Below are 21,915 nucleotides of genomic sequence, written 5' to 3'. Positions count from 1 at the left end.
ATTTCTCTTACCCTCCGTCTGCCAGCACCTTCCCTCTCAGCCTGTCCGCTCTCTCCCTCTCAGTCTGTCAGTAATCTCCCTCTCAGTCTGTCAACTCTCTCCCTCTCAGTCTGTCAGTAATCTCCCTCTCAGTCTGTCAGCACTCTCTCTCTCAGTCTGTCAGCTCTCTCCCTCTCAGTCTGTCAGCTCTCTCCCTCTCAGTCTGTCAGTAATCTCGCTCTCAGTCTGTCAGCTATCCCTCTCAATCTGTCAGGAATCTCGCTCTCAGTCTGTCAGCTATCCCTCTCAGTCGGTCAGATCTCCCTCACATTCTGTCAGCTCTCTCCCTGTCAGTCTGTCAGCACTCTCCCTCACATTCTGTCAGCTCGCTCCCTCTCAGTCTGTCAGCCTTCCCTCTCAGTCTGTCAGCTCTCTCCCTCTCAGTCTGTCAGCTCTCTCCCTCTCAGTTTGACAGCTCTCCCACACACTCTGTCAGCTCTCTCCCTCTCAGTCTATCAGCTCTCCCTCACTGTCTGTCATCTCTCTTACCCTCCGTCTGCCAGCACCTTCCCTCTCAGCCTGTCCGCTCTCTCCCTCTCAGTCTGTCAGTAATCTCCCTCTCAGTCTGTCAACTCTCTCCCTCTGAGTCTGTCAGTAATCTCCCTCTCAGTCTGTCAGCTCTCTCCCTCTCAGTCTGTCAGTACTCTCCCTCTCAGTCTGTCACCTCTCCCTCACAGTCTGTCAGTAATCTCCCTCTCAGTTTGTCAGCTCTCTCCCTCACACTATGTCAGCTCTCTCCCTCTTCGTCTGTCAGTACTCTCCCTCTCAGTCTGTCACCTCTCTCTCACAGTCTGACAGCTCTGTCCCACTCAGTCTGTCAGCTCTCTCCCTCTAACTGTCAATATTCTCCCTCTCAGTCTGTCAGATCTCCCTCTCAGTTTGTCAGCCCTCCCTCACAGTCTGTCAGCTCTCCGTCTCAGTTTGTCAGCTCTCCCTCACAGTCTGTCAGCTCTCCATCTCAGTTTGTCAGCTCTCCATCTCAGTTTGTCAGCTCTCCCTCTCAGTCTGTCAAATCTCTCCCTCTGAGTCTGTCAGTAATCTCCCTCTCAGTCTGTCAGCAATCTCCCTCTCAGTCTGTCAGCTCTCTCCCTCTCAGTCTGTCAGCTCTCTCCCTCTTAGTCTGTCAGCTCTCTCCCTCTCAGTCTGTCAGCTCTCTCCCTCTCAGTTTGTCAGCTCTCCCACACACTCTGTCAGCTCTCTCCCTCTCAGTCTATCAGCTCTCCCTCACAGTCTGTCATCTCTCTTACCCTCCGTCTGCCAGCACCTTCCCTCTCAGCCTGTCCGCTCTCTCCCTCTCAGTCTGTCAGTAATCTCCCTCTCAGTCTGTCAACTCTCTCCCTCTGAGTCTGTCAGTAATCTCCCTCTCAGTCTGTCAGCTCTCTCCCTCTCAGTCTGTCAGTACTCTACCTCTCAGTCTGTCACCTCTCCCTCACAGTCTGTCAGTTATCTCCCTCTCAGTTTGTCAGCTCTCTCCATCACACTATGTCAGCTCTCTCCCTCTTAGTCTGTCAGTACTCTCCCTCTCAGTCTGTCACCTCTCCCTCACAGTCTGACAGCTCTGTCCCACTCAGTCTGTCAGCTCTCTCCCTCTAACTGTCAATATTCTCCCTCTCAGTCTGTCAGATCTCCCTCTCAGTTTGTCAGCCCTCCCTCACAGTCTGTCAGCTCTCCATCTCAGTTTGTCAGCTCTCCCTCACAGTCTGTCAGCTCTCCCTCTCAGTTTGTCAGACCTCCCTCACAGTCTGTCAGCTCTCCATCTCAGTTTGTCAGCTCTCCATCTCAGTTTGTCAGCTCTCCCTCTCAGTCTGTCAACTCTCTCCCTCTCAGTCTGTCAGCTCTCTCCCTCTCAGTCTGTCAGCTCTCTCCCTCTCAGTTTGTCAGCTCTCCCACACACTCTGTCAGCTCTCTCCCTCTCAGTCTATCAGCTCTCCCTCACAGTCTGTCATCTCTCTTACCCTCCGTCTGCCAGCACCTTCCCTCTCAGCCTGTCCGCTCTCTCCCTCTCAGTCTGTCAGTAATCTCCCTCTCAGTCTGTCAACTCTCTCCCTCTGAGTCTGTCAGTAATCTCCCTCTCAGTCTGTCAGCTCTCTCCCTCTCAGTCTGTCAGTACTCTCCCTCTCAGTCTGTCACCTCTCCCTCACAGTCTGTCAGTAATCTCCCTCTCAGTTTGTCAGCTCTCTCCCTCACACTATGTCAGCTCTCTCCCTCTTAGTCTGAAAGTACTCTCCCTCTCAGTCTGTCACCTCTCCCTCACAGTCTGACAGCTCTGTCCCACTCAGTCTGTCAGCTCTCTCCCTCTAACTGTCAATATTCTCCCTCTCAGTCTGTCAGATCTCCCTCTCAGTTTGTCAGCCCTCCCTCACAGTCGGTCAGCTCTCCGTCTCAGTTTGTCAGCTCTCCCTCACAGACTGTCAGCTCTCCCTCTCAGTTTGTCAGACCTCCCTCACAGTCTGTCAGCTCTCCATCTCAGTTTGTCAGCTCTCCATCTCAGTTTGTCAGCTCTCCCTCTCAGTCTGTCAACTCTCTCCCTCTGAGTCTGTCAGTAATCTCCCTCTCAGTCTGTCAGTAATCTCCCTCTCAGTCTGTCAGCAATCTCCCTCTGAGTCTGTCAGCTCTCTCCCTCTTAGTCTGTCAGTACTCTCCTTCTCAGTCTGTCACCTCTCCCTCACAGTCTGTCAGTAATCTCCCTCTCAGTCTGTCAGCTCTCTCCCTCACACTATGTCAGCTCTCTCCCTCTTAGTCTGTCAGTACTCTCCATCACAGTCGGTCTCCTCTCCCTCACAGTCTGTCAGCTCTCTCCTCACAGTCTGACAGCTCTGTCCCAATCAGTCTGTCAGCTCTCACCCTCTAACTTTCAATATTCTCCCTCTCAGTCTGTCAGCTCTCCCTCTCAATTTGTCAGCACTCCCTCACAGTCTGTCAGCTCTCCGTCTCAGTTTGTCAGCTCTCCCTCACAGTTTGTCAGCTCTCCCTCACAGTCTGTCACCTCTCCCTCACAGTCTGTCAGTAATCTCCCTCTCAGTCTGTCAGCTCTCCCACTCAGTTTGTCAGCTCTCTTACCCTCCGTCTGCCAGCTCATTCCCTCTGAGACTGTCAGCTCTCCCTCACAGTCTGTCAGCTCTCTTCCTCTCAGTCTTTCAGATCTGTCCTCTCAGTCTCGCAGCGCTCTCTTTTCTCTCAGTCAATCAGCTCTATTCCCCTCAGTCTCTCAGCTCTCTCCACTCAGTCTGTCAGCTCTCTCCTCTCAGTCAGTGAGCTTTCTTCCTCTCAGTCTGTCAGCTCTCTTCCCCTCAGTCTGTCAGCTCCCTCCTCTCAGTCTGTCAGCTCTCTCCACACAGTCTGTCAGCTCTTCCTCACAGTCTCTCAGCTCTCTCCCTCACATTCTGTCAGCTCGCTCCCTCTCAGTCTGTCAGCTCTCCCTCTCAGTCTGTCAGTAATCTCGCTCTCAGTCTGTCAGCTATCCCTCTCAGTCGGTCAGCTCTCCCTCACATTCTGTCAGGTCGCTCCCTGTCAGTCTGTCAGCACTCTCCCTCACATTCTGTCAGCTATCTCCCTCTCAGTCTGTCAGCTCTCCCTCTCAGTCTGTCAGCTCTCTCCCTCTCAGTCTGTCAGCTCTCTCCCTCTCAATTTGTCAGCTCTCCCTCACACTCTGTCAGCTCTCTCCCTCTCAGTCTGACAGCTCTCCCTCACAGTCTGTCATCTCTCTTACCCTCCGTCTGCCAGCACCTTCCCACTCAGCCTGTCCGCTCTCTCCCTCTCAGTCTGTCAGTAATCTCCCTCTCAGTCTGTCAACTCTCTCCCTCTGAGTCTGTCAGTAATCTCCCTCTCAGTCTGTCAGCTCTCTCCCTCTCAGACTGTCAGCTCTCTCCCTCTTAGTCTGTCAGTACTCTCCTTCTCAGTCTGTCACCTCTCCCTCACAGTCTGTCAATAATCTCCCTCTCAGTCTGTCAGCTCTCTCCCTCTCAGTCTGTCAGCTCTCTCCCTCACACTATGTCAGCTCTCTCCCTGTTAGTCTGTCAGTACTCTCCCTCTCAGTCTGTCACCTCTCCCTCACAGTCTGTCAGCTCTTTCCTCACTGTCTGACAGCTCTGTCCCACTCAGTCTGTCAGCTCTCTCCCTCTAACTGTCAATATTCTCCCTCTCAGTCTGTCAGATCTCCCTCTCAGTTTGTCAGCCCTTTTTCACAGTCTGTCAGCTCTCCGTCTCAGTTTGTCAGCTCTCCCTCACAGTCTGTCAGCTCTCCCTCTCAGTTTGTCAGACCTCCCTCACAGTTTGTCAGCTCTCCATCTCAGTTTGTCAGCTCTCCATCTCAGTTTGTCAGCTCTCCCTCTCAGTCTGTCAACTCTCTCCCTCTGAGTCTGTCAGTAATCTCCCTCTCAGTCTGTCAGCAATCTCCCTCTCAGTCTGTCAGCTCTCTCCCTCTCAGTCTGTCAGCTCTCTCCCTCTTAGTCTGTCAGCTCGCTCCCTCTCAGTCTGTCACCTTCCCTCTCAGTCTGTCAGCTCTCTCCCTCTCAGTCTGTCAGCTCTCTCCCTCTCAGTTTGTCAGCTCTCCCACACACTCTGTCAGCTCTCTCCCTCTCATTCTATCAGCTCTCCCTCACAGTCTGTCATCTCTCTTACCCTCCGTCTGCCAGCACCTTCCCTCTCAGCCTGTCTGCTCTCTCCCTCTCAGTCTGTCAGTAATCTCCCTCTCAGTCTGTCAACTCTCTCCCTCTGAGTCTGTCAGTAATCTCCCTCTCAGTCTGTCAGCTCTCTCCCTCTCAGTCTGTCAGCTCTCTCCCTCTCAGTCTCTCAGATCTGTCCTCTCAGTCTCGCAGCGCTCTCTTTTCTCTCAGTCAATCAGCTCTATTCCCCTCAGTCTCTCAGCTCTCTCCACTCAGTCTGTCAGCTCTCTCCTCTCAGTCAGTGAGCTCTCTTCCTCTCAGTCTGTCAGCTCTCTTCCCCTCAGTCTGTCAGTTCCCTCCTCTCAGTCTGTCTGCTCTCTCTACTCAGTCTGTCAGCTCTTCCTCACAGTCTCTCAGCTCTCTCCCTCACATTCTGTCAGCTCGCTCCCTCTCAGTCAGTCAGCTCGGGCCCTCTCAGTCTGTCAGCTCTCTCCCTCTCAGTCTGTCAGCTGGCTTGCTCTCAGTCTGTCAGCTCTCTCCCTCTCAGTCTGTCAGCTCTCCCCCTCTCATTCTGTCATCTCTGCCTCTCAGTCTGTCAGCTCTCTCCTTCTCAGTCTGTCAGTATCTCCCTCTTAGTCTGTCAGCTGTCTTGCTCTCAGTCTGTCAGCTCTCCCTCTCAGTCTGTCAGCTCTCTGCTCTCAGTCTGTCAGCTCTCTCTCTCTCTCAGTCTGTCAGCTGTCTTGCTCTCTGTCTGTCAGCTCTCTCCCTCGCAGTCTGTCAACTCTCTCCCTCTCAGTCTGTCAGCACTCTCATCTCAGTCTGTCAGCTCTCTCCCTCTTAGTCTGTCAGCTTAATCCCTCTCATTCTGTCAGCTCTCTCCCACTCAGTCTGTCAGCTCTCTCCTCTCAGTCTGTCAGCTCTCTCCCTCTCAGTCTGTCAGCACTCACCTCTCAGTCTGTCAGCTCTCTCCCTCTTAGTCTGTCAGCTTACTCCCTTTCAGTCTGTCAGCTCTCTCCCTCTTAGTTTGTCAGCTCTCTCCCTCACAGTCTGTCAGCTCTCTCCTCTCAGTCTGTCAGCTCTCTCCGTCTTCGTCTCTGCTTACTCCCTCTCATTCTGTCAGCTCTCTCCCACTCAGTCTGTCAGCTGTCTTGCTCTCAATCTGTCAGCTCCCTCCCTCTAACTGGCAATATTCCCTCTCAGTTTGTCAGCTCTCCCTCTCAGTTTGTCAGCCCTCCCTCACAGTCTGTCAGCTCTCCGTCTCAGTTTGTCAGCTCTCCCTCACAGTCTGTCAGCTCTCTCCCTCTCAGTCTGTCAGCTTTCCCTCACAGTCTGTCATCTCTCTTACCCTCCGTCAGCCAGCTCATTCCCTCTGACTCTGTCAGCTCTCTCCCTCACTGTCTGTCTTTAATCTCCCTCTTAAGTTTGTCAGTGCTCTCCCTCTAAGTCTGTTAGCTCTCTCCCTCTCAATCTGTCAGCTCTCCCTCTCAGTCTGTCAACTCTCCCTCACAGTGTGTCAGCTCTCTCCTCTCAGTCTGTCAGCTCTCTCCCTCTCAGTCTGTCAGCACTCACCTCTCAGTCTGTCAGCTCTCTCCCTCTCAGTCTGTCAGCTGGCTTGCTCTCAGTCTGTCAGCTCTCTCCCTCTCAGTCTGTCAGCTCTCACCCCCTCAGTCTCTCAGCTCACTACCTCTCAGTCTGTCAGTATTCTCCCTCTCAGTCTGTCAGCTCTCCCCCTCTCAGTCTGTCATCTCTGCCTCTCAGTCTGTCAGCTCTCTCCTTCTCAGTCTGTCAGTATCTCCCTCTTAGTCTGTCAGCTGTCTTGCTCTCAGTCTGTCAGCTCTCCCTCTCAGTCTGTCAGCTCTCTGCTCTCAGTCTGTCAGCTCTCTCTCTCTCTCAGTCTGTCAGCTGTCTTGCTCTCTGTCTGTCAGCTCTCTCCCTCGCAGTCTGTCAACTCTCTCCCTCTCAGTCTGTCAGCACTCTCATCTCAGTCTGTCAGCTCTCTCCCTCTTAGTCTGTCAGCTTAATCCCTCTCATTCTGTCAGCTCTCTCCCACTCAGTCTGTCAGCTCTCTCCTCTCAGTCTGTCAGCTCTCTCCCTCTCAGTCTGTCAGCACTCACCTCTCAGTCTGTCAGCTCTCTCCCTCTTAGTCTGTCAGCTTACTCCCTTTCAGTCTGTCAGCTCTCTCCCTCTTAGTTTGTCAGCTCTCTCCCTCACAGTCTGTCAGCTCTCTCCTCTCAGTCTGTCAGCTCTCTCCGTCTTCGTCTCTGCTTACTCCCTCTCATTCTGTCAGCTCTCTCCCACTCAGTCTGTCAGCTGTCTTGCTCTCAATCTGTCAGCTCCCTCCCTCTAACTGGCAATATTCCCTCTCAGTTTGTCAGCTCTCCCTCTCAGTTTGTCAGCCCTCCCTCACAGTCTGTCAGCTCTCCGTCTCAGTTTGTCAGCTCTCCCTCACAGTCTGTCAGCTCTCTCCCTCTCAGTCTGTCAGCTTTCCCTCACAGTCTGTCATCTCTCTTACCCTCCGTCAGCCAGCTCATTCCCTCTGACTCTGTCAGCTCTCTCCCTCACTGTCTGTCTTTAATCTCCCTCTCAAGTTTGTCAGTGCTCTCCCTCTAAGTCTGTTAGCTCTCTCCCTCTCAATCTGTCAGCTCTCCCTCTCAGACTGTCAACTCTCCCTCACAGTGTGTCAGCTCTCTCCTCTCAGTCTGTCAGCTCTCTCCCTCTCAGTCTGTCAGCACTCACCTCTCAGTCTGTCAGCTCTCTCCCTCTCAGTCTGTCAGCTTTCCCTCACAGTCTGTCATCTCTCTTACCCTCCGTCAGCCAGCTCATTCCCTCTGACTCTGTCAGCTCTCTCTCTCACTGTCTGTCTTTAATCACCCTCTCAGTCTGTCAGCTCTCTCCCTCTTAGTATGTCAGCTTACTCCCTTTCAGTCTGTCAGCTCTCTCCCTCTCAGTCTGTCAGCTCTCTCCCTCTTAGTTTGTCAGCTCTCTCCTCTCAGTCTGTCAGCTCTCTCCGTCTTCGTCTCTGCTTACTCCCTCTCATTCTGTCAGCTCTCTCCCACTCAGTCTGTCAGCTGTCTTGTTCTCAATCTGTCAGCTCCCTCCCTCGAACTGGCAATATTCTCCCTCAGTCTGTCAGCTCTCCCTCACAGTCTGTCAGCTCTCCGTCTCAGTTTGTCAGCTCTCCCTCTCAGTCTGTCAACTCTCTCCCTCTTTGTCTGTCAGTACTCTCCTTCTCAGTCTGTCACCTCTCCCTCACAGTCTGTCAGTAATCTCCCTCTCAGTGTGTCAGCTCTCTCCCTCACCCTATGTCAGCTCTCTCCCTCTTAGTCTGTCAGTACTCTCCATCACAGTCGGTCTCCTCTCCCTCACAGTCTGTCAGCTCTCTCCTCACAGTCTGACAGCTCTGTCCCAATCAGTCTGTCAGCTCTCTCCCTCTAACTGTCAATATTCTCCCTCTCAGTCTGTCAGCTCTCCCTCTCAGTTTGTCAGCCCTCCCTCACAGTCTGTCAGCTCTCCGTCTCAGTTTGTCAGCTCTCCCTCACAGTCTGACTGCTCTCCCTCTCAGTTTGTCAGCCCTCCCTCACAGTCTGTCAGCTCTCTGTCTCAGTTTGTCAGCTCTCCCTCTCAGTCTGTCAGCTCTCTCCCTCACAGACTGTCAGCTCTCTGCCTCTCAGTTTGTCAGTTCTCTTACCCTCCGTCTGCCAGCTCATTCCCTCTGAGACTGTCAGCTGTCCCTCACAGTCTGTCAGCTCTCTCCCACTCAGTCTCTCAGATCTGTCCTCTCAGTCTCGCAGCGCTCTCTTTTCTCTCAGTCAATCAGCTCTATTCCCCTCAGTCTCTCAGCTCTCCTCCTCTCAGTCTGTCAGCTCTCTTCCCCTCAGTCTGTCAGCTCTCTTCCTCTCAGTCTGTCAGCTCTCTCTACTCAGTCTGTCAGCTCTTCCTCACAGTCTCTCAGCTGTCTCCCTCACATTCTGTCAGCTCGCTCCCTCTCAGTCTGTCAGCACTCTCCCTCTCAGTCTGTCAGCTCTCCCTCTCAGTCTGTCAGGAATCTCGCTCTCAGTCTGTCAGCTATCCCTCTCAGTCTGTCAGCTCTCCCTCACATTCTGTCAACTCGCTGCCTGTCAGTCTGTCAGCACTCTCCCTCACATTCTGTCAGCTCGCTCCCTCTCAGTCTGTCAGCTCTCTCCCTCTCAGTCTGTCAGCTCTCTCCCTCTCAATTTGTCAGCTCTCCCTTACACTCTGTCAGCTCTCTCCCTCTCAGTCTGTCAGCTCTCCCTCACAGTCTGTCATCTCTCTTACCCTCCGTCTGCCAGCACCTTCCCTCTCAGCCTGTCCGCTCTCTCCCTCTCAGTCTGTCAGTAATCTCCCTCACACTATGTCAGCTCTCTCCCTCTTAGTCTGTCAGTACTCTCCCTCTCAGTCTGTCACCTCTCCCTCACAGTCTGTCAGCTCTCTCCTCACAGTCTGACAGCTCTGTCCCACTCAGTCTGTCAGCTCTCTCCCTCTAACTGTCAATATTCTCCCTCTCAGTCTGTCAGCTCTCCCTCTCAGTTTGTCAGCCCTCCCTCACAGTCTGTCAGCTCTCCGTCTCAGTTTGTCAGCTCTCCCTCACAGTCTGTCAGCTCTCCCTCACAGTCTGTCTGCTCTCCCTCTCAGTTTGTCAGACCTCCCTCACAGTCTGTCAGCTCTCCGTCTCAGTTTGTCAGCTCTCCCTCTCAGTCTGTCAGCTCTCCCTCACAGACTGTCAGCTCTCTCCCTCTCAGTTTGTCAGATCTCTTACCCTCCGTCTGCCAGCTCATTCCCTCTGAGACTGTCAGCTCTCTCCCTCTCAGTCTCTCAGATCTGTCCTCTCAGTCTCGCAGCGCTCTCTTTTCTCTCAGTCAATCAGCTCTATTCCCCTCAGTCTCTCAGCTCTCTCCACTCAGTCTGTCAGCTCTCTCCTCTCAGTCTGTCAGCTCTCTCCTCTCAGTCTGTCAGCTCTTCCTCACAGTCTCTCAGCTGGCTTGCTCTCAGTCTGTCAGCTCTCTCCCTCACATTCTGTCAGCTCGCTCCCTCTCAGTCTGTCAGCTCTCTCCCTCTCAGTCTGTCAGCTCTCTCCCTCTCAGTCTGTCAGCTCTCTCCCTCTCAGTCTGTCAGCTGGCTTGCTCTCAGTCTGTCAGCTCTCTCCCTCTCAGTCTGTCAGCTCTCACCCCCTCAGTCTCTCAGCTCACTACCTCTCAGTCTGTCAGTATTCTCCCTCTCAGTCTGTCAGCTCTCTTCCCCTCAGTCTGTCAGTTCCCTCCTCTCAGTCTGTCAGCTCTCTCTACTCAGTCTGTCAGCTCTTCCTCACAGTCTCTCAGCTCTCTCCCTCACATTCTGTCAGCTCGCTCCCTCTCAGTCTGTCAGCTCTCTCCCTCTCAGTCTGTCAGCTCTCTCCCTCTCAGTCTGTCAGCTGGCTTGCTCTCAGTCTGTCAGCTCTCTCCCTCTCAGTCTGTCAGCTCTCACCCCCTCAGTCTCTCAGCTCACTACCTCTCAGTCTGTCAGTATTCTCCCTCTCAGTCTGTCAGCTCTCCCCCTCTCAGTCTGTCATCTCTGCCTCTCAGTCTGTCAGCTCTCTCCTTCTCAGTCTGTCAGTATCTCCCTCTTAGTCTGTCAGCTGTCTTGCTCTCAGTCTGTCAGCTCTCTCTCTCTCTCAGTCTGTCAGCTGTCTTGCTCTCAGTCTGTCAGCTCTCCCTCTCTGTCTGTTAGCTCTCTCCCTCTCAGTCTGTCAGCTCTCTCCCTCTCAGTCTGTCAGCACTCTCATCTCAGTCTGTCAGCTCTCTCCCTCTTAGTCTGTCAGCTTAATCCCTCTCATTCTGTCAGCTCTCTCCCACTCAGTCTGTCAGCTCTCTCCTCTCAGTCTGTCAGCTCTCTCCCTCTCAGTCTGTCAGCACTCACCTCTCGTTCTGTCAGCTCTCTCCCTCTTAGTCTGTCAGCTTACTCCCTTTCAGTCTGTCAGCTCTCTCCCTCTCAGTCTGTCAGCTCTCTCCCTCTCAGTCTGTCAGCTCTCTCCCTCTTAGTTTGTCAGCTCTCTCCCTCACAGTCTGTCAGCTCTCTCCTCTCAGTCTGTCAGCTCTCTCCGTCTTCGTCTCTGCTTACTCCCTCTCATTCTGTCAGCTCTCTCCCACTCAGTCTGTCAGCTGTCTTGCTCTCAATCTGTCAGCTCCCTCCCTCTAACTGGCAATATTCTCCCTCAGTCTGTCAGCTCTCCCTCTCAGTTTGTCAGCCCTCCCTCACAGTCTGTCAGCTCTCCGTCTCAGTTTGTCAGCTCTCCCTCACAGTCTGTCAGCTCTCTCCCTCTCAGTCTGTCAGCTTTCCCTCACAGTCTGTCATCTCTCTTACCCTCCATCAGCCAGCTCATTCCCTCTGACTCTGTCAGCTCTCTCCCTCCATGTCTGTCTTTAATCTCCCTCTCAGTTTGTCAGTGCTCTCCCTCCAAGACTGTTAGCTCTCTCCCTCTCAGTCTGTCAGCTCTCCCTCTCAGTCTGTCAACTCTCCCTCACAGTCTGTCAGCTCTCCCTCTCAATCTGTCATCTCTCCCTCTCAGTCTGTCAGCTCTCCCTCTCAATCTGTCATCTCTCCCTCTCAGTCTGTCATCTCTCCCTCTCAATCTGTCATCTCTCCCTCTCAGTCTGTCAGCTCTCCCTCACAGTCTGTCAGCTCTCCCTCTCAATCTGTCATCTCTCTCTCTCAGTCTGTCATCTCTCCCTCTCAATCTGTCATCTCTCCCTCTCAATCTGTCATCTCTGCCTCTCAGTCTGTCATCTCTCCCTCTCAGTCTGTCATCTCTCCCTCTCAATCTGTCATCTCTCCCTCTCAGTCTGTCAGCTCTCCCTCACAGTCTGTCAGCTCTCCCTCTCAATCTGTCATCTCTCTCTCTCAGTCTGTCATCTCTCCCTCTCAATCTGTCATCTCTCCCTCTCAGTCTGTCAGCTCTCCCTCTCAATCTGTCAGCTCTCCCTCACAGTCTGTCAGCTCTCCCTCTCAATCTGTCATCTCTCCCTCTCAATCTGTCATCTCTCCCTCACAGTCTGTCAGCTCTCCCTCTCAATCTGTCAGCTCTCCCTCACAGTCTGTCAGCTCTCCCTCTCAATCTGTCATCTCTCCCTCTCAATCTGTCATCTCTCCCTCTCAGTCTGTCATCTCTCCCTCTCAATCTGTCATCTCTCCCTCTCAGTCTGTCAGCTCTATCCCTCTCAGTCTGTCATCTCTGCCTCTCAGTCTGTCAGCTCTCTCCTTCTCATTCTGTCAGTATCTCCCTCTTAGTCTGTCAGCTGTCTTGCTCTCAGTCTGTCAGCTCTCTCCCTCTTCGTCTGTCAGCTTACTCCCTCTCAGTCTGTCAGCTCTCTCCTCTCAGTCTGTCAGCTCTCTCCCTCTTCGTCTGTCAGCTTACTCCCTCTCAATCTGTCATCACTCCCTCTCAGTCTGTCAGCTCTCCCTCTCAGTCTCCCTCTCAGTCTGTCAGCTCTCTCTCATTCAGTGTGTCAGCTCTCTCACTCTTCGTCAGTCAGTCACTCAGTATCGTCCATCAATTTGTCAGCTCTCAGTCTGTTGCTTCTCTCTCTCTCAGACTCTCAGCTCTGAAGTCTCAAATGTGACTAAAATGGCTTTTTTGTGTTTGATCGTATTTGCTGTTTCGCTTTTGTTGACAATAAAATCTCAGACTTTGCAGATAGTTCACTGAGCAATTTCCATTGGTTATCCAGCAGGTAAAGGAAAGCTGTTGAATTCTTCCTGTTGATTGCTCTCCATTCCTCCCCTCAGGAGACTATCAGCAATGAGGTGCAGGTGATGAATTTGCTGAACCATGTGAATCTCATTCAACTCTATGATGCCTTTGAGACCCGGAATGAAATGATTCTTGTGATGGAATAGTGAGTATTACTTACACTGATGGTAAAATCACAGTGCAGTGTGTGTCAGTTTGTCGATTGTGCATAAACTGCCTCTGAGTGTCTGTATGGGTGTGAATGGGTGCACTACACATCTGTGAGTGCATATTCGTCATATGTTCTCTTGTGATTACTAGGAGACAGTAATTGTTCAGAACATTTACTGACTGTGGACACACTGTTTCAGCTCCATGTATATCGAATCATAGAATGATACAGCACAGAACAGGTTCATTTGGCCCATCACACCTCTCCCAGCTCTCTGATAGAGTTATCCAATCACTGACCTGCTTTTTCCCCATTGCCCTTTATTTTTTTCCCTTCAAGTATTTCTCCAATTCCCTTTTGAAAGTTACTATTGAATCTGCTTCAACCACCCTTTCCAGCAGTGCAGTGCATCGCAGATCACAACAACTCACTGTGAAAAATAATCCACATTTCACCTCTGGTTCTTTTGTGAGTCACCTTAAATCTGTGTCCTGTCACTGGAAAAATATTCTTCTTATTTACTTTATCAAAACCCTTCTTCATTTTTAACACCTCTATCAAATTTCTTCATAATCTTCTCTTCTCCAAGAACAGCCCCAGCTTCTCCAACCTATCCAACCAACTGAAGTCTTTTCCCTGCTACCATCCGCTGCACCCTCTCCAAGATTTTGACTTCCTTCCTAAAGTGTGGTGCCCAGAACTGGACACAATACACCAGCTGAAGCCTAACCAGTTTATGTTTTAAAGTTTTAGCATAACTCCCATGCTTTTGTATTCTATAGCTCTATTCTTAAAGCCTACGGTACTCGCCATTTTCTGACTGCCCTCTTAATGTTGAAAGATTTTCTTACTGTTGTGTTTTGCAGCTCAACTTTTATTTATTCTTTTTTTGCCCCTTTTGGAATTCTTAACCATGTTTCCATGGAAAGATTTTCCATATGATTTATGTTGAAGCATAGCTTTTGAATTCAAGTGAGTTCTCAAAGGTTCATAAGCCACCTCACATTACACATACCACATACTGGAGACACTGGGACTATAGAAGGGAGCAGTATATTAATGAGCAGACATTCAGACTGTAAACTGGAATCATCTGGGCCAACAGGGGATTTGTTCTGGTTCAGAGGTTTCCAGGAGGTTTTCACATTCTGGGTAGGAGGAAATTTAGTTGTGTGTACCAAGCATGAGCTGGTCTGGCCAAGGTTCCATCTGGGAGAGGGTGGGAGTTTCCAGTTTCATTTCCAGTTCTACTGATCAATAGCATCACTCCCCCCCCTCCCCGCACTCACCCCGCCGCCCCCACCGCCGGATGGGAGGGGGTCAGAGGGCAGCCTCCATTAGCTATGAAGATGGACAACAAAAGAAAAGTGAAGGTTAGTGCCAAGGCAGGAAGGAAGTAAGCCTCCCTTCCAAAAAAAGGGCAGCCTAGGCTTAGATAGCTAATCAGCTCTTGGAGTGCGCCCAGGAAATGAGAATTGTGGTTTTAGGTCAATGTAGCATATTGTTCTTATTTATTGTGAGGGACTGAAGTGAAGTTGTATTCAAGTGAGATATCAGAATTGTTTCTATATGTTCACTAACTGACTGCAAAAAAGAGCAGTTTTACAATGTGTTTCATCAAATTGTGAATCAGTGAATGATTATAGAAGTGTGGAGAAACCACGTGTAAAGATCATGATATCCAGTTCATATCACAAGAGGTCTCAGCGTTACACTAGTGTTCCAGTACTGGGTAGTGAAAGTGCATTGCTGATTGTGAGCAACATGGTTCAGCTTACAGGAGAGGCGGATGGTGCTAACCCTAGAGACTATTGAAATCTATAACGTGCCCTGACCACTCTTTTACCATATTTCACATGATCCAATATTACCTGCATTGCTTTCCTCCCAAAAAATGTTGTAGAGGTCATTCTTCCTCCCTAATTCCTCTTAATTAATTTAATTCATTTAAAATCATGTCTGTTTAGTCTGCTGATCGTAGGAATGTATTGATTATGCTTGCTGAGAAATATACCTTTAAAAGAAGATGTATTGGATAGACTGTCTATACTTAAAGTTGATAAAGCCCCAGGACCAGATGAGATGCATCCAAGGATACTGAGGGAAGTCAGAGTGGAAATTGCAGAGGCACTGGCCATAATTTTCCAGCCTTCCTTAGACTCAGGGGTGGTGCCAGAGGAGAATTGCAAATGTTACACTCCTGTCCAAAAAAGGATGTAAAGATAAGCCCAGCAACTACAGGCCAGTCAGTTTAACTTTGGTGGTGGGGAAACTTCTAGAAATAATAATTTGGGACAAAATTAATAGTCACATGGACAAATGCGGGTTAATTAAGGAAAGCCAGCATGGATTTGTTAAGGGAAAATTGTGTTTAACTAACTTGCTGGAGTTTTTTGAAGGTGTAAATGAGAAGGTTGATGAGGGTAATGTTGTTGATGCGGTGTACAAGGACTTCCAAAAGGCACCTTCTACCCTTCTTGGGTTTGTGGAGAAGACAGACAAAGGGTTTGGCTTGTAAACAAGCTCATAATCATCAGCGATTTCAGCTGCCTGCCAGGCTGTTGAAACTTTTGGTTCTCTACATGGGTTCGTACTAACAGAGAGAGTGATTTTTTAAAATTATTCCAGGAGAATTATTTCCCTAAAGGTCTCGTACATGGCCTCTATCTTTATTTTATTTTATTTTGTTTATTATGTTTATTATTTAGTGCCCGCATCCAGTGATCAAAGCTAATTTGCTTTACCCTCTCAAATTCTATATAAGTTTCAGGGACTAACTCATAAGCAGCAAGAATAGCCTTTTTTGCCATCTCATAATCTGCAGAAACCTCCTCAGAAAGCATAGCATAAACTTCATGAGCTCTGCCTTGCATGACTTCATGAACCTGCTTTGCATAAGCAATGTCCAGCTTTCCTGCAGCCACCTCATCTGTTAAACTAGCTTTTCGAAAGAAATGAAAAATGCCTCTATGTCCCTCTCCTCAAACTTCGGGAGGGCTTGCACAAATTTAAACAGCTCCCCACTGGGTCCTGGGTTCAAGTCAGATTGTTCCTCCTCAGAACTTTCACTGGAATCAAAGCCAACCTTTTGTTTTAGTTTCAGCTTTTTTAATACAAATTCCCTTCCTTGCTCCCTTTCTCTCTCCTGCCTGTCTTCTCTTTCCTTTTGAAATGCTGTCTCTTTTTCCTTTTCCTTTCTTTCTTCATTTTCCCTTTCTTTTTCTCTTTCAAGTTCAAGTTTTTCATTTATTTTTATTTTTCAAGTTCAAGCTGCTTTTTCTGCAACTGAACTCTAGCTAATTCAACTGAATTATCATTTGGATTGCCTTTTCCTTCTTCCAACTTCAAATCCTATGCTATTACCTCAATTATATCTGCTTTATTAGCCCCTGGTTTTAACTCTAACTCCAACTTTTCTGCCAATTCCTTTAGCCTATCCTTGGTTAATCACTCAGGCATAAATCCTCCTTCCCCAGAAAGGTCGCAGAACTGACAAAGCCATTCCAGTAATGTAAACTTTACTCTAATGCACAAGAAACCTGTTTTTTCATTTCCCCCTTTTCAATTCTTATTACTCCACTTACAATTGCACGTCGTTGGCTTTGGGTTATCCCGGACGAGCACCCAATGTTACGACCAAGGTGAGTGGAGTGCACTGTCTTTCCAGAAGGCATTTGATAAGGTGCCACATCAAAGGTTATTGCAGAAAATAAAAGCTCATAGTGTAGGGGGCATGGATAGAAGATTGGCTAGCTAACAGGAAACAAAGAGTAGGCATAAATGGGTCATTTTCTGGTTGGCAAGATGCAATGAGTGTTGTGTCACAGGGATCATTGTTAGGGTCTCCACTTTTTACAATTTATATAAATGACTTGGATGAAGGGACTGAATGTGTGGTTGCTAAATTTGCTGATGACACAAAGATAGGTAGGAAAGTAACTTGTGAAGAGGATATAAGGAGGCTACAAAGGGATATAGATAGGTTAAGTGAGTGGGAAAAGATCTGGCAAATGCAGTATAATGTGGGAAAATGTGAAATTGTCCATTTTGGCAGGAAAATTAAAAAAGAAGCTTATTATCTAAATGATGAGAGATTGCAGAGCTCTGAGATGCAAAGGGATCTGGGTGTCCTAGTGCTAGAATTGCAAAAGGTTAATATGCAGATACAGCACGTAATTAGGAAAGCTAATAGAATGTTATCGTTTATTGTGAGGGGAATTGAATACAAAAGTAGGAAGGTTATGCTTCAGTTATACAGGGCATTGGTGAGACCACATCTGGAGTACTGTGTAGAGTATTGTGCTCCTTATTTAAGGAAGGATGTAAATGCATTGGAAGCAGTTCAGAGAAGATTTACTGGACTAATACCTGGAATAGGCGGGTTGCCTTATGAAGAAAGGTTGGACAGGCTAGGCTTGTATCTGCTGGAGTTTAGAAGAGTAAGAGGCGACTTGATTGTAACATAGAAGTTCCTGAGGGGTCTTGACAGGGTGGATGTGGAAAGGATGTTTCTTCATGTGGGAGAATCCAGAACTAGGGGTCATTGTTTAAAAATAAGTGGTCGCCCATTTAAGGAGAAATGTTTTCTCTCAAAGGGTCGTGAGTCTTTGGAATTCTCTGCCTCAAAAGGCGGTGGAAGCAGAATCTTTGAATATTTCTAAGGCAGAGGTAGATAGATTCTTGATAAGCAAGGGGTTGAAAGGTTATCGAGGGTAGGTGGGAATGTGGAGTTGAGGTTACAATTAGATCAGCCCTGATCTTATTGAATGGAGGAGTAGACTCAAGGGGCCGAGTGGCCTCCTCCTGCTCCTAATTCGTATGTTCATATGTACATTCGTATGTTCTCTAGTTCCACTTCTCCACAGGTCACAGCATATATTTAAATGTTTACCCAGTTACCAAATCGGCCATTCATATGCTCTACTCTTTATCCCAGAATAAAAGACTCCAACCAGGTTTTGTTAATAAACAACAAAATTGTCAGTTTATTATAAACCAAGACTTATCCAGTGAAGTTGCAAAGCATTAACACACTGTTTAAAATGTGAATGCAAATAGATATTCCCTTCTAGATGCCCAACACTCACGCACACACTGGTTAGATAAGAAATAAAGAAGTTTTCTCTGCAGAGATTCACCTTACAAAAAGACAAAAAAAAAACTTTGGCCAAATACTTCTTAATTCTTGAAGGAAAAGTAGAAGATATGGAAGGATATCAGTTTTCCTTTGGTGTGGCATCCAGGTGCATGGAGACAGGTCACTGAGATCTTTTCAGAAGCAGTTCGCTCTGGAGATGTTGAGAATTAGTCTGGCAGGCTTTCCAGGAGAAATGGGTTTCAGACACTGAATAAGCAGGGTTTTCCAGAGACAGGAGGAAAGAGGCGAGCTGGGTGCTTCTCTCTTGGCAGGCTGACCTCCAACTGCCTTCAAAACAGTCCAAACCACAACTGAATCAAAATAGCATCCCAAAAGTGAAACCAACTCTTGACCATCATAGATCTTGACATCACTTCTCTGTAAACAACTCTTCCGAGTCACCAAGGCTTCTATTGTTTATTTCGCTTAAGGCATGTGACATCCAATAAAGGTTTGTTTTCAAACAAAACCTCAAGTGTCTTCCCAGTGATACTTGTAAAATAAAAACCACATCCATGGACTCTTTTCAGTTTTCCAAATGAACCAATGTCCATAATCTTTAACGCAAGTCCTCCAAAACATTATAAAAATGGAGCACCTTCATAACAGTGCCGCATTTAAGAAAAGATGTGAAAGCATTGGCGAGAATGCAGAAATGATTCACGAGAATGGCTCCAGGGATGAGGAACTTCATTTATAAGGATAGACTGTTTTCCCTTGGAGAAGAGAGATTGATAGAGATATTCAAAATCATGAGGGGTCTGGACAGAGTTTACAGGGAGAAACTGGTCCCACTCGTGAAAGGATCAAGAATGAGAGGGGACATATTTAAGGTAATTGGCAAAAGAAGCAATGGTGGCATGAAGAAAAGTTTTTTCACACAGCGAGTGGTTAGGATCTGGAATACACTGCCTGAAAGTGCGGTGGAGGCAGGTTCAATCGAGGCATTCATACAAACATACGAATTAGGAGCAGAAGTAGGCCATTCGGCCGCTCGAGCTTGCTCTGCCATTCAATAAGATCATGGCTGATCTGTTTCTGGCTTGAATTCCACACTATCTACCCCCAATAACCTTTGATTCCCTTGCCTAACAGGAATCTACCTACTTCCACCTTAAAAATATTCAATGACCCCGCCTCCACCACCTTCTGAGGAAGAGAATTCCAAAGTCGCACAACCCTCTGAGAGAAAACATTTCTCCTCATCTCTGCCCTAAAAGGACAACCCCCCAATTTTAAAACCGTGCCCCCTAGTTCTGGACTCACCCACAAGAGGAAACATCCTTTCCACATCCACCCTTGTCAAGACCGTTCAGTGTCTTATATACTTCAATCAAGTCTCCCCTCACTCTTCTAAACTCCAATGAAAACAAGCCCAGTCTGTTCAACCTTTCCTCATAAGACAACCCACTCATTCCAGGTATCAATCTAGTAAACCTCCTCTGAACCGCCTCCAACGCACTTACATCATTCCTTAAATAAAGAGACCAAAACTGCACACAGTATTCGAGATGTGGTCTCACCAATACCCTGTATAACTGAAGCGTAACATCCTTACTTTTATTTTCAATTCCTCTCATACTAAAGGATGCTACCAGAAGGACGTGGAGAATTTGGAGAGGGTACAGAAGAGGTTTACCATGATGTTGCCTGGTCTGGAGAGCATTAGCTATGAGGAGAGTTTGGATAAACTTGGATTGTTTTCACTGGAACGACGGAGGTGGAGGGGCGACATGATAGAGGTTTACAAAGTTATGAGCGGCATGGACAGAGTGGATAGTCAGAAGCTTTTTCCCAGGGTGGAAGAGTCAGTTACTAGGGGACATAGGTTTAAGATGCGAGGGGCAAAGTTTAGAGGGGATGTGCGAGGCAAGTTCTTTACACAGAGGGTGGTGAGTGCCTGGAACTTGCTGCCGGGGGAGGTGGTGGAAGCAGGTACGATAGCGAAGTTTAAGAGGCATCTTGACAAATACATGAATAGGATGGGAATAGAGGGATACAGTCCCCGGAAGTGCAGAAGGTTTTAGTTTAGGCAGGCATCAAGATCGGCGCAGGCTTAGAGGGCCGAATGGCCTGTTCCTGAGCTGTACTGTTCTTTGTTCTTTGTTCTTTGATAGCATTCCATTAATCTTCTTTATTGCTTGCTGTACCTGCATACTAACTTTTTGTGACTCATGCACTTGCACACGGAATTCTGCGTTCTCCGTTTAAGGAATGCTCTGCTTTTTTATTCCTCCTGCCAAAGTGAACAACTTCACATTTTCAAAAGGGAATTAGATAGTTACCTGAAAAGGAAGAATGTACAGGGTTATGGGGAGAAGACAGGGGAATAGCACTAAACGAATTGCTCACTCGGAGAGCCCGTGCAGACATGATGGGTTGAATTACCTCCTTTTGTGCTGTAACAATTCTGTGATGCTGTGATTCAGTTGCCCTCAATGAAGCACTGCTCAACAAACCCCAGTCTTCTCTGACACCTTTGAACAAACGTTCAGTTCAAGGCAATAAAAGATGGCTGTGCACACATGTGGAATAGTTTTCTCACATCTGTGAATAACAGCTCACACACATCTGCAAATACAAACAGATTCACTCATCCATGCTCTGAAACTTTCATTTAAACACAGCAGTCAGTATCTCAACCTTTCCTTACTGATATACTGAACGGGGCAAATTCAGTGTTTTCCTGAAAGATTCAGTCACTAGGAGAGGCTCGTCACATTGGGAAATTCAGCTCTTTCCTGTTGCATTTATAACTCTGCACTCACTGTACAGCGACCTGACTGTGCAGCTGAACAACCTGCCAGCTGGTCACCAGATGTCATATCCTGCACTAGGAGTCTGAACCAGTCTTCTCTCACTAATCCAGCACTGTATGGTGAAGGAGGAAATCTGATTGTTGGGGTTTTCTCTTGCAGTCTAGATGGTGGGGAGCTCTTTGAAAGGATCGTTGATGAAAGCTACAGTCTAACAGAGCTGGACGCAATGGTGTATGTGAAACAGATCTGTGAGGGAATTTATTACATGCACCACATGTACGTACTGCACCTGGACCTGAAGGTAAATTCCTCAAAATTACTCAAAGCCAGCTCACAGTGATTGATATCGAGCACAGAACTGAGAGGAACTTGATAAAATCTGTTGCATCCCATAATTTTACAACATTTCCACATTCTGCAATGTGTGTCAGGGTCAACATTCTTTAATAACTGGCATCTGTGTCATTGCACGTCCTGCCGTGCAGGAAGAAACATAGAAACATAGAAAGTTTACAGCACTTGCTCATCCGGTCTGTGCCAGCTAAAAAACGAGCCACCCAGCCTCATCCCACTTTCCTGCATTTGGTCCAATGTCCTGCAGGTTATGGCACTTGAGGAGCACATCCAGGCACCTTTTAAATGAGTTGAGGGTTCCATCCACTATTACTCGTTCAGGCAGTGAGTACCATCAACTTCTGGGTGAAAATTTATTTCCTCATCTCCCCTTCTTAAGAGAGACACTGTGATTAATGAAATGCAAATCCTTTCACTGAGAGCCCTGGGCAACCCGATTGCAGACTCCAGAAATGTAGACACATTAACCAGAACAGAGGATAGAAACTTTCTCTAGAAACTGGCAAAATTAGATCACAGCTTATCACTGCTCCAGTCTGTTAAACCCCATACGCTCACTGTGACATTCTGATATACCCCATACGCTCACTGTGACATTCTGATATACCCCATACGCTCACTGTGACATTCTGATATACCCCAAACACTCACTGTGACATTCTGATATACCCCATACGCTCACTGTGACATTCTGATATACCCCAAACACTCACTGTGACATTCTGATATACCCCATACGCTCACTGTGACATTCTGATATACCCCATACGCTCACTGTGACATTCTGATATACCCCATACGCTCACTGTGACATTCTGATATACCCCATACGCTCACTGTGACATTCTGATATACCCCATACGCTCACTGTGACATTCTGATATACCCCATACGCTCACTGTGACATTCTGATATACCCCATACGCTCACTGTGGCATTCTGATATACCCCATACCCTCACTGTAACATTCTGATATACCCCATATCCTCACTGTAACATTCTAATATACACTATACCCTCATTGTAACATTCTGATATACCCCATACCCTCACTGTAACATTCTGATATACCCCATACACTCACTGTGACATACTGATATACCCCATACCCTCACTGTAACATTCT

At 48.2% G+C, this 21,915-nt stretch overlaps 1 protein-coding gene across 1 annotated transcript in view; it reads left to right on the top strand.

Annotated features, from left to right (window-relative positions):
• The window catches only part of mylk2 (myosin light chain kinase 2), a 255,199-nt gene that overhangs the window by 146,906 nt on the left and 86,378 nt on the right, over nt 1–21,915 (top strand). The window contains exons 4-5 of the mRNA XM_068048759.1: nt 12,423–12,532; nt 20,594–20,735. Of these exons, the coding sequence (XP_067904860.1) occupies nt 12,423–12,532; nt 20,594–20,735 (252 nt within the window). The remainder of the gene's footprint in view (nt 1–12,422; nt 12,533–20,593; nt 20,736–21,915) is intronic.

The sequence above is a fragment of the Heterodontus francisci genome, chromosome 16 (assembly GCF_036365525.1).
Source record: "Heterodontus francisci isolate sHetFra1 chromosome 16, sHetFra1.hap1, whole genome shotgun sequence".
In the NCBI taxonomy this organism is placed as follows: domain Eukaryota; kingdom Metazoa; phylum Chordata; class Chondrichthyes; order Heterodontiformes; family Heterodontidae; genus Heterodontus; species Heterodontus francisci.
The sequence above is the reverse complement of the archived record's forward strand: the minus strand, read 5'-3'. Positions and strand labels throughout refer to the sequence as shown.